The following is an 11898-nucleotide window of genomic DNA, read 5'->3' on the forward strand; positions in this document are numbered from 1 at the left end:
TATATATCTTAGGACACTTCCACAGTAGTAGGATTCTGTGTGGCTTTTCAAAAGGCCTTCAGTGTTGGTTATCCTTCCTCTCATCCCTCTACTCTGTGCTGTCACCCCTTCCCCATTTAATCCTCTTCTTCTAATTCCCACTTACTTCTTATAGCACCATGCGCTATGTCCCCATCCCTGAAAGATCACCTACACCGTCCCTTACCAGATACTTAACCTCTGTTGGTATTCTAAACAAAACCTTCATATTAAAAGCATAAAAGCCACATAGAAGAGAAAACATGCATTGTCTTTCTGGGCCCGCACTACCTTGCCTGGATGATCCTTTCTAGATCCATATAATTACCTGAATATTTCATAATTTCATTCTTCTCTAGAGCCAAATACTATTTTGTTGTAAATGAACTACATTTTCCTTATCCACTCATCACTCGATGGGCATCTTGGCTATTTCCCACTACTGAATGCTATGAATAAAGCAGCAACGGACATGATGAGCAAGTATCTCTGTAGTAAGATGCTGTGTCCTGTGAACATGCCCAAGAGTGGTGGAGCTGGAGTCTTGCGGCAGATCCACTTTCAGCTTGTTGAGGAACCTCCACAATGATTTCCATAGTGGCTGTACCAGTTTACACTCCCATCAGCCGTGAGTAGTCTACCTCATGTCCTGAATCCTTGCCAACATCTGTTCTCATCTGCTTTAATAATCTCGACAGATGCTTGTGTTATTATGGGTGTTATTGGCCCCTTGGCTCGTGATTTTTCCTTCTAGTGTTTTCTGTAAGGTTTGTGGCAACGTATTGTTTAAATCTGTTTTTGTCCTGGAATATCTTGTTTTCTCCATTGATGGTGAATGCAAGCTTTGCTGGATATAGTAGTCTGGGTTTGCATCCACGTTCTCTTAGTGTCTGTAGCACATTGATCCAAGACCTTCTGGCTTTCATGTTTTCCATTGAGAAGTCATGTGTAATTCTGATAGGTTTCCCTTTATATGTTACTTGACCTTTTTCCTTTGCAGCTCTTAATATCTGTTCTTTATTCTGTACGTTTTGTGTTTTGATTATTATATGGTGTGGAGCCTTTCTCTTGATCCAGCCTATTTGGTGTTCTGTATGCTTCTTGTACCTTCATAGAAGTATCCTTCTTTAGGTTGGGAAAGTTTTCTTCTATAATTTTGTTAAATATATTTTCTGGACCTTTGAACTGTAATTCATCACCTTCTTCTGCCCCTATTATTCTTAGGTTTGGTCTTTTCATGGTGTCTCAGATTTCCGGGATGTTTTGTGTTAAGAATTTATTGGATATACTGTTTTCTTTGATCAATGAGTTTATTTCCTCTATAGTATCTTCAGCGTCTGAGATTCTTTCTTCTATCTCTTGTATTTTGTTGGTTATACTTGTCTCTGTAGTTCCTGTTCATTTACCCAGATTTTCCATATCTAGCCATCCCTCGGTTTGTGTTGTCTTCATTGCCTCCATTTCAGTTTTCAAGTCTTGAACTGTTTCCATTACCTGCTTGATTTCTTTTCCTTGGTTTTCTAGGGTATCTTTGAGGGATTTATTCATTTCTTCTAACTTTTTATTAGTCTTCTCATCCATTTCTTTAAAGGAGTTTTTCACATCCTGTTTAAGGGTCTCTATCACTTTTATAATATATGTTTACAGTTGATTTCTTCTACTTCTTCTGGATTAGGATGTTCAAGTCTTCCTGTTGCATGTTTGCTTGATTCTGGTGTTTTCATGTTGTTTTCAGGATGTTGGAGGAATCTTGCATTGGCGCCTGCCTATCTCTTCCTTCAAATGTGGTCAGGAGAGTCTCGGCGGATTGGTCCAATCTTTGCTGTGGCTGACTGTGTACTTGGGTTTTTTTTCTTGTTCTGCCCTCTCTTATGTCCCCTCAGTATTGAAGTTGGCTCTCAGATCCCCTCCTCCCTTAAGTAGGCTGTGGTGGTGGATCTAATGAAAGGAGTGATTAGGGCCGAGATGGCATAGGAAAAAATAGAGAAGGCCAGAAGCTGGGAAGAAGCCCCGCTGAATGGCCAAAAAGTTTAGGGGTTTGGAGGTTGCCTGTATTCCTTTCCCTGGGTGTCTGGCCAGCTGGGCGGAAACACACTTCCCCCTCCGCATGGATCTCCCGGTACTGGATCAGGGCCACTTGCTGGCCAAGGACTTCTCAGACAAAAGGGCGGGCTTGGTAGTTGTTGGCTCAGTGGAACAAAGAAACCTCTGCAGCTGTTGCATATACCACTGTGACCCCAGACCCTCATCCCGAAACAGGCTGAGTTGGGGGATCCTAGGACCCTGCAGATGGAAAGGAGTGCTTGGGGGCAAGCTGGCATGGGATAAGTGGAGAAAGCTGGTAGCCAGGGATAAGCCCCGCTGAATGGACAGAAAGTTTAGGGGATTGGAGAATGCCTGTACTCCATTTCTGGGGTGTCCGGCTGGCTGGGTGGGCACACACTAAACTCTCTGGATGGATCTCCTGCTACTGGATCAGGGCCACTTGGAGGCCAAGGACCTCGCAGACAAAAGGGCAGGCTTGGTAGGTGCAAGCTTGTGTGGAACAAAGAAACTCCTGCAGCTGTTGCACTGACCACTGTGTCCCCAGACCCTCAGCCCCGAAGCAGGCTGAGTTGGGGGATCTTAGGACCTCGCAGATGGAAAGGATAATTATGTATTTTTAAATGACTCTAAGTTCCTGCTTTATTTCCAGAGTGACAGGATTGTAGGCATGTGCCATCACAGCCACTTTGTGCCATGCAGGGTCGTGTGGAACAAAGAAGCCCCTGCAGCAGAACCTGGAGGTGCCCTGTGCTCCCTACCCAGGCTCCCTCAGACCCCCCCCCCCAGACAATAGGGAAGGCTTGGAGGGGGGCAGGGTCCTGTGGAACAAAGAAGCTCGTGTAACAGGAGCAGGAGGTGCCTTGCACTCCCTTCTGGGGACTTTCCTGCCCAGTGGGCAGACAATCACCCCTCTGGGTGGAAAGCCTCAGTACAGGAGCAGGAACTGTTCCTGGGCCCAAGGATCTAGCTTGTATTAAATTGTCATAAAACTAGCCAGCCCATATACCCGTGGGTCCCAGCTGCTCCTCTGCCAGGTTTCAGCCTCTCTCTCCTTCTCATTCCCGAACCTCCCCACTCCTGAATCTCTTGCCTTTTCTTCCCTCTCCTTTTCCTCACATCTGTGGCTGTCACAGGCCAGAGAATGCAATGGAGACTCTGGAGAAATCACATCTGCAGCCCCTCAAAGACTCGGGCTGGGGACTTCAGAGACACACAGAGACATGCACAGGACCATGCAACACTATTCTTCTCATTTAAATGTGAACACATTCACATATAAAGCTGAGAACATACAGAAAGGTCTCCACAATTGAAGATCAAACATGAAAACTAACCCCGGGCATTCAAGAGACTAGCAAGCACATCTAGACTCAAACACAGCTGCACATTCATATTAGAAGTGACCTTTTATATATAAAGCACACAGTACACCTACACAGGTCCATGCATGAGTAAATACTCACCACCAGAAATCAAGATGCATTACTCTCTATGCCCTTTGTCCTGTGTATCTGTTTCATGGTGTCCTAGGGTTAGGGTGTGGGTAAGGAGATAGGGAGTGAGTAGGTCACCGACAGCCCAATCAGGAGCTCACACTCCTAGACAGTGATGAAACAGGAGGCAGGAACAGCTGAAGTTGCTAAACTGGGTGGAGATGCAGGTCCAGCATAAAAGTCCAGCTCGAGTGTGCAGTGAAGTGGATGGTGCTCAGACCAGGACCATGGAACCCAGTGTCCTGCTCCTCCTTGCTCTTCTCGTGGGCTTCTTGCTACTCCTGGTCAGGGGCCATCCAAAGGCCCATGGCCACCTTCCACCAGGACCCCGACCCCTGCCCCTCTTGGGAAACCTGCTACAGATGGACAGAGGAGGCCTCCTCAACTCCTTTATTCAGGTAAGACACGCACAGGGCCTGTGCCTTAAAGGATTAGCCCCATGTTTGCTCCTGGGGATCACTCAGTGGGATAAGCAAGGGGCTCCTTCCAGGTCTTAGGTTCAGGTTGGAAGGTTGCTGAGTGAAAGGTGAGGTGCTGATTGGTGACAGATGGTGCTCGGATCAACAGATGGAATCCTGTGGGACACTATGCTTGGAGTGTGAAAGGTGTCTGGGTATCCAGGTATGGGCCAAGGGATTACAATTTTTGATTTGGTGCATCTTTTTCCAAAAGAAAAAAAATGTCAGAGGCATCCACAAATAAGGTTTGCTACTGCCAGCACAAGAGATTAGCTTGCTATGTTCTGGAACAAAGGGGAGGAGAGGCAGGTCAGGAGCTGACAGAGGTAGGGAGACCTTATCAGTTATAAACCCAAGGACCATCCAAGGAGCCAACCCTGGCACCATCTTTACCAGGCTTCACTAGTGAGATTTCATGTTCAATTACAACTTGTTTATTAGTAATTGATTAGCCTCTTTGGCCTCATTTCCTGTTTAGAGAGCTGATATATTGGCAACAATCCCAACTTCCTGTTATCCCTTGGTTTTTAATATATCACCCACCTGAACCCATGGTGTATGCATTTGTTTTTTTAAAAATTTAGTTTTTGAGACAAGGTCATCTTCCTTTGCTCAGGCTGATGATCCTTCCAAGTTAACATCTCACATGCTGCATTGACAGATGCGTGGTACACCTGGCCACAAGGGTTTTAAAAATGTGCTTCCCACAAGTTGGAAAGGTCAAGTTAACATCATATATTTTTCATTTTTAAAACTTTTGCTTTGTTTTGTTTCTTGAGACAGGGTTTCTCTGTGAAACGGTCCCGGCTCTCGTGGAACTCACTCTGTAGATGGCCTCAAACTCACAGAGATCCAACTGCCTCTGTGTTCTGAGTGCTGGGATTAATTTTGTTCTTTGAAAATATTTCTTCCTTTCTTATTTTGCTGTCCATGTCTCTATGTCTAAAGGTCATTCCTACTTGGAGGTAATTATGGTTGCTTGAGTAAGTATGGATGTAGGAGCTATTTACTGTCATGTGAGCAACTTATGAACAGTACATCACTGAAGAAAGTGGCACCTCCCCCAGCACCCTTACGCCCAGAACTCACAGTGAGGGCTGGTGACATCCTGTCATGATAGCAGGACATGCTGCATCTTTTCCCTGTAGGGACAGTCATCAAGTCATATGCAAACAAGGTTGCCAGGGGCTAGGTGATGTGCACTGGGCAGGGAATTCCTGCCCTCTATGTAGTTCTTTAAAATACTGTTCAGACCACGATCTAATGTATGTGCCAATGTCAGGGAGCTGAGCTGCCTTCCTTGGCCCTCAGGAGCTGAGAGTCTGTTTGCAGATACAGAATAAACTCATAAAAATTTGGCAAGTTAATTGCTCACCTGAAGGATATTGGATATAAGCAAAGCAATAGGAATTTTAAGATATGTTGAGAGTTCAAACACACTTATGTAAGAGGCAGGACTTCAACAAATCACAACAACTTTCAAGAACGATGACGGGTATGGAAAAGAAGCCATTCCTGAGCAGTAGCTGGTTCTAGGGGAAGAGTGGAGCCAGGTGGATGAGGTCACAGTGTGAATGGGGAGAGGCCGGCACTGAATCTTCAGGTCATGGGGATGAGCCAGCTTAACCTATGCCCAGGATAGTAAGAACTGAAGTGATTTAACTAAGCAGGCAAGAAAAAAGTCTCCTCATGTCTTCATCTGTTTTCTTTTTGCTGCCACAAAAGTCCAGAGGCTAAGTTCTTTATAAATTAAAGGCTTATCCAGCTCATAATCATCCTATGTGGCAGCCTAATATCAAGACTTCAAGTCTTCCAATCTTTGATAAGAACCCTTCTTGTGTGTCACAATACAACACAGGACAGGAAAAGCTGTTACATGTAGTAGATGCTAACCATGTCATGTGGGCCTTGTTTTATAATTATCCATTTTCTGAGAATCCAGACCTCTCTGTGAGACTAGCATTAACCTATTCTGTGAATCTGCTCTGAAGTCCCAGGGCCTCTTACTAGTTTCCAGCCCCCAAGGGCTCTGCCACTTCTCAACGCAACCACATTAGGGACTAGTTCTCTAGCAGAGAATGCACGAAGGCATAGCATGTGGAACAGGCAAAAAGAAAGAGCAGCTGGTCCAGACAGATGCCTCTGGATGCCAAATGGTAGTGATGTCCTGTGGTGAACCCCAGACACAACCAGCTCGGCTCTCTCAAGTGTGTTGTGGATGAGCCTGGAGCCTGACTTAAATACAGTTGCTAAAGTCTGTGTAAGCTCTGCATTCTCCTAAACCATGTGTGGATTCATGTGAGGTAGCCGGGAAATCCTCTGAAATGTTTCCTGAAAGCATCTCTTGTGACTCAAGAAGCTGAGATCTCTTCTAGGCACCTGTGTTGATGTAAGATGATTTTGTGAGCTTTAGTCATGATGTGTCTGTTACAAAGATTGAGTCTTAATGATGACATTCTTTTGGCCAATGGAGAGACACAAAGAGAAAGTGGACCATCAAAGCTACTGATAGGATTAGAAATCACCAGCATTCTACAGTGTCTCAATAACACTTTAACATGACATATTGGTGTATAAAACAGTTCCACACTAGTCTGGAATGGAGTATAATAAAGGTTTATTTCTGGAGATAATCTCACTGAAATAGTAGCAAACCACCGTCCTCCGCTGGGATCTGCTGGGAACTGGAACCAACTTCAGCAGTCAAGAGGCTGTGCATGCTTCTTGTCTGCATCTAAAATACATGAGACCATGCCCAAAGTGGGCTAATATCTTAAAGGCTACTGGCTGAAAGAGTTCCCACAGCACCTCCCCATTTTATCTAAATAAGAGAGTTCTAAGCCTAATACAATACTATATACAATAAGAACAAATATTAAATATTATCCAGGGAAAAGAAGAGGCAAAACATACATAAAATTAGAATTATAACCTGCACGAACTGATGGGGAACCACTGTTAGCCAATGATCTGTAAGAGCTTAGACCAAGTTAGACCAAGTTAGAAAAAGATTTATTCTAAGGCAATATCTTCTCTCTGCATTACAATTCCTGTAGGAGAATATTTGGAGGCTAATATGCACTTGAATGCAGTTAAGATTCAGATATACCCAATCCACATGTGCCTCCTCTAATTTCTCTTCAATCAAAGTCAATTCTTTCTCTTCTTCAGCTCTTAATTCTCTGGGACTATTTAAACCTTTGCCACCAACTAAGATTTTGTTTAAATGAATTATTAGATCAGGTGTTATCCCAGAAGTGGGTCATAGATTGGAAATGTCTCCTAGCAATCTTTAAAAGTCATCAGGAATCTACAATTGATCTCTCCTAATTTTTACTTTTTCTGTTCTAATTTTCTGTAAACCTATTTTATAATCTGGATAATAGAATCTCCTCTCTGTATTATTTTTTTCAAGAGAAATTTGTAATCCCTAACTAGGAAAAGTTTTCTTTACTTCTTCAAACATTCTTTCTAAATTATCTACATTTGTATCAGATAGTAAAATGTCCTTTAAGTAATGGTAAACTATAGATTTACGTATTATTTCCAATATCTATCTTACAAAATATTGGCAGAGGGTGGGGCTATTTAACATTCACAGTGGTAGGATCTACCATTGATATCTCTTAGTAGACTGAGAACTATTCTAAGTAGGTACCATTTGAAGGCAAATTTTTCTCTGTCTTTTTCTTATATAAGTATAGTGAAGAAACAATCTTTTAAATAAATAACTATAAGAGGTCATCCTTTAGGCAATATGGAAGACAAAGGAATTCCAGATTATAGAGAGCCCATAGGTTGAATCACCTTATTAACAGCGCTTAGATATGTCACCATTCTCCATTTTCCAGATTTTGTTTTAACAACAAATACAGGAGAATTAAAATGGCTGGTTGATTCTTTAATATGGTGAGCATCTAATTGTCCCTGTACCAGCTATTCTAAAGCCTGAATTTTCTCTTCTGGTAAAGGCCATTGTTTATCCCACATTGATTCTTTTGTTAACCACTTTAAAGGAAGGGCTCTTGGTACCTCTGAAGGTTTGCTAGATATATTGTCTTTTTGAACAGCCTGAATGTTTGGTGACTGTTTTTTTTATAGTACCTTATAATACCCTTTCCAGAAACATGACTTTGTTTATGTTCTATTTCTGAGACTGCAGGAATGTTAGTCTGGGTATTCCATTTCTGCAAGAGATCATGACCCCATAGAGTCACTGCTATATTAGTCACATATGGCCTTAGCCTTCCTCTCTGTCCTTCTGGTCTGATACATTCAAGCCATCTCATGCTTTGTTTTACTTGAGCTAGTGTTCCAATTCCTAGGAATTAAACATTGATCTTCTGAAGAGGCCAATTTTGATGCCCAGATTCTGGTTTAACAATAGTCATATCTGGACTTGTGTTCAGTAATACTTCAATTACAATGTTATTTATTTGTACTCTCAGCTTTGGTCTTTGATCATTTATAGAAGTCTGTCAAAAATATGTTTCCTATTTTCTATTTGAATATTTCATTCATCTTCCATGTTCATTCTATCATCTAGAACTGTATGTTTTTTTTAACAACAGGCACTGGATTTTTAATTTTTTTCTTGGGGAGATGTGTCCTCCACAGTCATTGGGAATGATTGGATACTGTTTGACTTGGGGGCCTGTGAGAGGCCCCTGCAGAGCTTCCTAATGCTAACAAGTTGCCTTGTTTGTCTCTTTTTGGTCTAAATTCATTGGTACAATGTTGGCCTTTGCCATATCCTCTACATAATCGAGAAGGTTGACACCTTCTATCTTTGTTATTCCCAGGGGAAACATTATTTTTAGAAATGCCTTGTCTACAATCCTTTCTCAGGCATCCTATTCTACCACAATTTGGTATTTTGATGTTTCTTTATACCTTTGGAAATTGCTTTTCCTACCCAAGCTTTATTACTCAACATTGGTGCTGATCTGACCTTTAAAGGCTCAAGTATTTTTTTTTTTTGCTTTTTAAGTTGGCATTTTCAAAAGCCAGAGATTCAATAAATATTCATCTAACTTCTGAATCTGTTACCTCTATTTGTACAGCTTTAATTAATCTTTGTAAAAAGGTGCCAAAAGGTTATTTTGGGCCTTGTATGACCTTAGTATATGATTAAATTCATCTTCCTATTCTTGAATCCTGTCCCAAGCATTTAAAGCTGCCGTATGACATAGGGACAAGATGTATTCATTGTAAATAGCTTGACTCTGTGGATCAGCACAACCACCCTCACCAAGAATTTGTTTTTGGCCTGAAATTCTTTGACTCTATCTTGCTGTTCTAGGAATAGCTGCATCTCTCCAATAGTTCCACTGTAACTGTGGCCCATATTCTTATATCACTGAGACTAATTGATGTTAATCATTTGGAGTAACCATATTGTTTGAAGCCCATGTCTTTACCATCTCCCTTACAAATGTTAATGTAACAAATAGTTACAAATAGGTTATCATTGATCTTTTTGATTTTAGCCATTCTGACAGGTGTAAGATGATATCTCAAAGTTGTTTTGATTTGCATTTTCCTGATTGCTAAGGAAGTTGAACATGAACTTAAGTATCTTTTGCCATTTGAACTTCTTCTGTTGTGAATTTTCTGTTAAGTTCAATGCTCCATTTTTAACTGGGTTATTCAGAATTTTAATGTCTAGTTTCTTGAATTCTTTATATATTTTGGAGAACAGACCTTTGTCTGATGTAGAGTTGGTTAAGATCTTCTCCCATTCAGTAGGATGCCTTTTTGTCTTAATGGCAGTGTCCTTTGCTTTACAGAAGCTTCTCAGTTTCAGGAGGTCCCATTTATTCATTGTTGCTCTCATTGTCTGTGCTATTGGGGTTATACGTAGGAAGTAGTCACCTGTGCCCATGTGTTGCAGTTTATTTCCCACTTTCTCCTTTATCAGGTTCAGTGTGGTCAGATTTTTTATTCAGGTTTTTAACCCATTTGGACTTGAGTTTTGTGCATGGTGATAGATATGGATCTATTTTCATTCTTTCCACAGGTTGGCATCCAATTATGCCAGTACCACTTGTTGAAGATGCTTTCTTCCATTGTATACTTTTAGCCCCTTTGTCAAAAATCAGGTATTCATAAGTTTGTGGGTTAATATCTGAGTCTTCTATTTGATTCCATTGGTCGTCATCTCTGTTTTTATGCCATTACCAAGCTGTTTCCATTACTCTTACTCTATCTCTGTAATAGAATTTGAAGTCAGGGATGGTAATGCATCTAAAAGTTCCTTTATTGTATAGGATTGTTTTGGCTATCCTGGGTTCCACACAAAGTTGATTATTATTCTCTCAAGGTTTGTGAAGAAGTTTTTTTTTGGAATTTTGATAGGGATTGCATTAAATTTATAGATTGCTTTTGGTAGAATTGCCATTTTTTTATGTTGATCCTACCAATCCGAGAGCATGGGAGGTCTTTCCATTTTCTGGTGTCCTCTTCAATTTCTTTCTTCAAAACCTTAAAGTTCTTGTCAAATAGATCTTTCACTTTCTTGGTTAGAGTTACCCCAAGATACTTTATGCTATTTATGGCTATTGTAAAAGGTGAGGTTTCACTGATTTCCCTCTCTGCTTCTCTTTCCTTTGTGTATAGGAGGGCTACTGATTTTTTTGAGTTGATCTTGTATCCTGCCACATCAGTGAAGGCATTTATTAGCTGTAGGAATTCTTTGGTAGAGTTTTTGGAGTCACTAATGTACACTATCATATCATCTGCAAATAACAAAAGTTTACCTTCTTCCTTTGATCTCCTTATGTATTGCTATTGCTCGAACTCCAAGCACTATGTTGAAAAAATATGGTAAGTGTGGAGAGCCCTTTCTTGTTCCTGATTTTAGTGAAATGGCTTTGAGCTTCTCTCATTTAATTTGGTATTGGCTTGCTATATATTGCTTTTATTATACTTAGGTATGATCCTTTTATCCCTACACTCTCCAAAACCTTTATCATAAAGGGGCGCTGAATTTTGTCATGTGCTTTTTCAGCATCTAGTGAAATGATCATATGTTTTTTCTCTCAGTTTATTTATATGATGGATTACATCAATAGATTTTCATATGTTGAACCAGCCCTGCATCTCTGGGATGAAGCCTACTTGATCATAATTGATGATTTTTTGGTGTGTTCTTGGATGCTGTTTGACGGAATTTTATTGAGTATTTTTACATCAATGTTCATGAGTGAGATTGGCCTGTAATTCTCTTTCCTGGTTGAGTCTTTGTGTGGTTTTGGAATCAGGGTGACTGTCGCTTCATAAAAAGTTTGGCAATGACTCTTCTGTTTCTATTATGTGTAACACATTAAGGAGTATAGGTATCAGCTCTTCTTGGAATTTATGATAAAATTCTGCATTAAGACCATCTGGTACTGGGCTTTGTTTGTTTGGGAGGTTTTTTTTTTTTTTTATGACAGCTTCTATTTCCTCACAATCGATAGGTCTATTTACATTGTTCACCTGGTCTTGATTTAATTTTGGTAAATGGTATTTATCTGAAAACAAGTTCATTTTTTTTTACCTTTTCCAACTTTGTGGCATATAAGCTTTTGTAGTAAGACCTAATGATTCTTTGAATTTCCTCAGTGTCTGTTGTTATGTCTCCCTTTTCATTTCTGATCTTGTTAATTTGTGTGTTCTCTCTCTGCCTTTTGATTAGTTTGGATAGGGGTTTGTCATTCTTGTTGACTTTCTCAAAGAACAAACTCTTTATTTTATTGATCCTTTGGATTGTTTTCCGTGTTTCTATTTTGTTGATTTCAGCCCTTAGTTTGATTATTTCCAATCTTCTATTCCTCCTGGGTAAGTCTTCTTTTTTTTCTAGAGCTTTCATCTGTGTTGTTAAGTGTCTAATGTGAGCTTTC

At 40.7% G+C, this 11898-nt stretch overlaps 1 protein-coding gene across 2 annotated transcripts in view; it reads left to right on the plus strand.

The window, feature by feature from the left end:
• Positions 1-11898, plus strand: part of LOC126491474 (cytochrome P450 2B1-like) — a 39851-nt gene that overhangs the window by 3694 nt on the left and 24259 nt on the right. The window contains exon 1 of one of the 2 annotated variants that reach the window (XM_050127167.1): positions 3667-3955. The exons of the other annotated variant lie outside the window; for it this stretch is intronic. Coding sequence (XP_049983124.1) covers positions 3719-3955 — 237 coding nt within the window. The 5' untranslated portion in view covers positions 3667-3718. Of the gene's footprint in view, positions 1-3666; positions 3956-11898 lie in introns of those variants that run through there. 2 annotated transcript variants of the gene reach the window in all.

Source organism: Alexandromys fortis, unplaced genomic scaffold (assembly GCF_014885135.2).
Source record: "Alexandromys fortis isolate MF-2015 unplaced genomic scaffold, M_Fortis_MF-2015_v1.1 scaffold_262, whole genome shotgun sequence".
NCBI classification, from domain to species: Eukaryota; Metazoa; Chordata; class Mammalia; order Rodentia; family Cricetidae; genus Alexandromys; species Alexandromys fortis.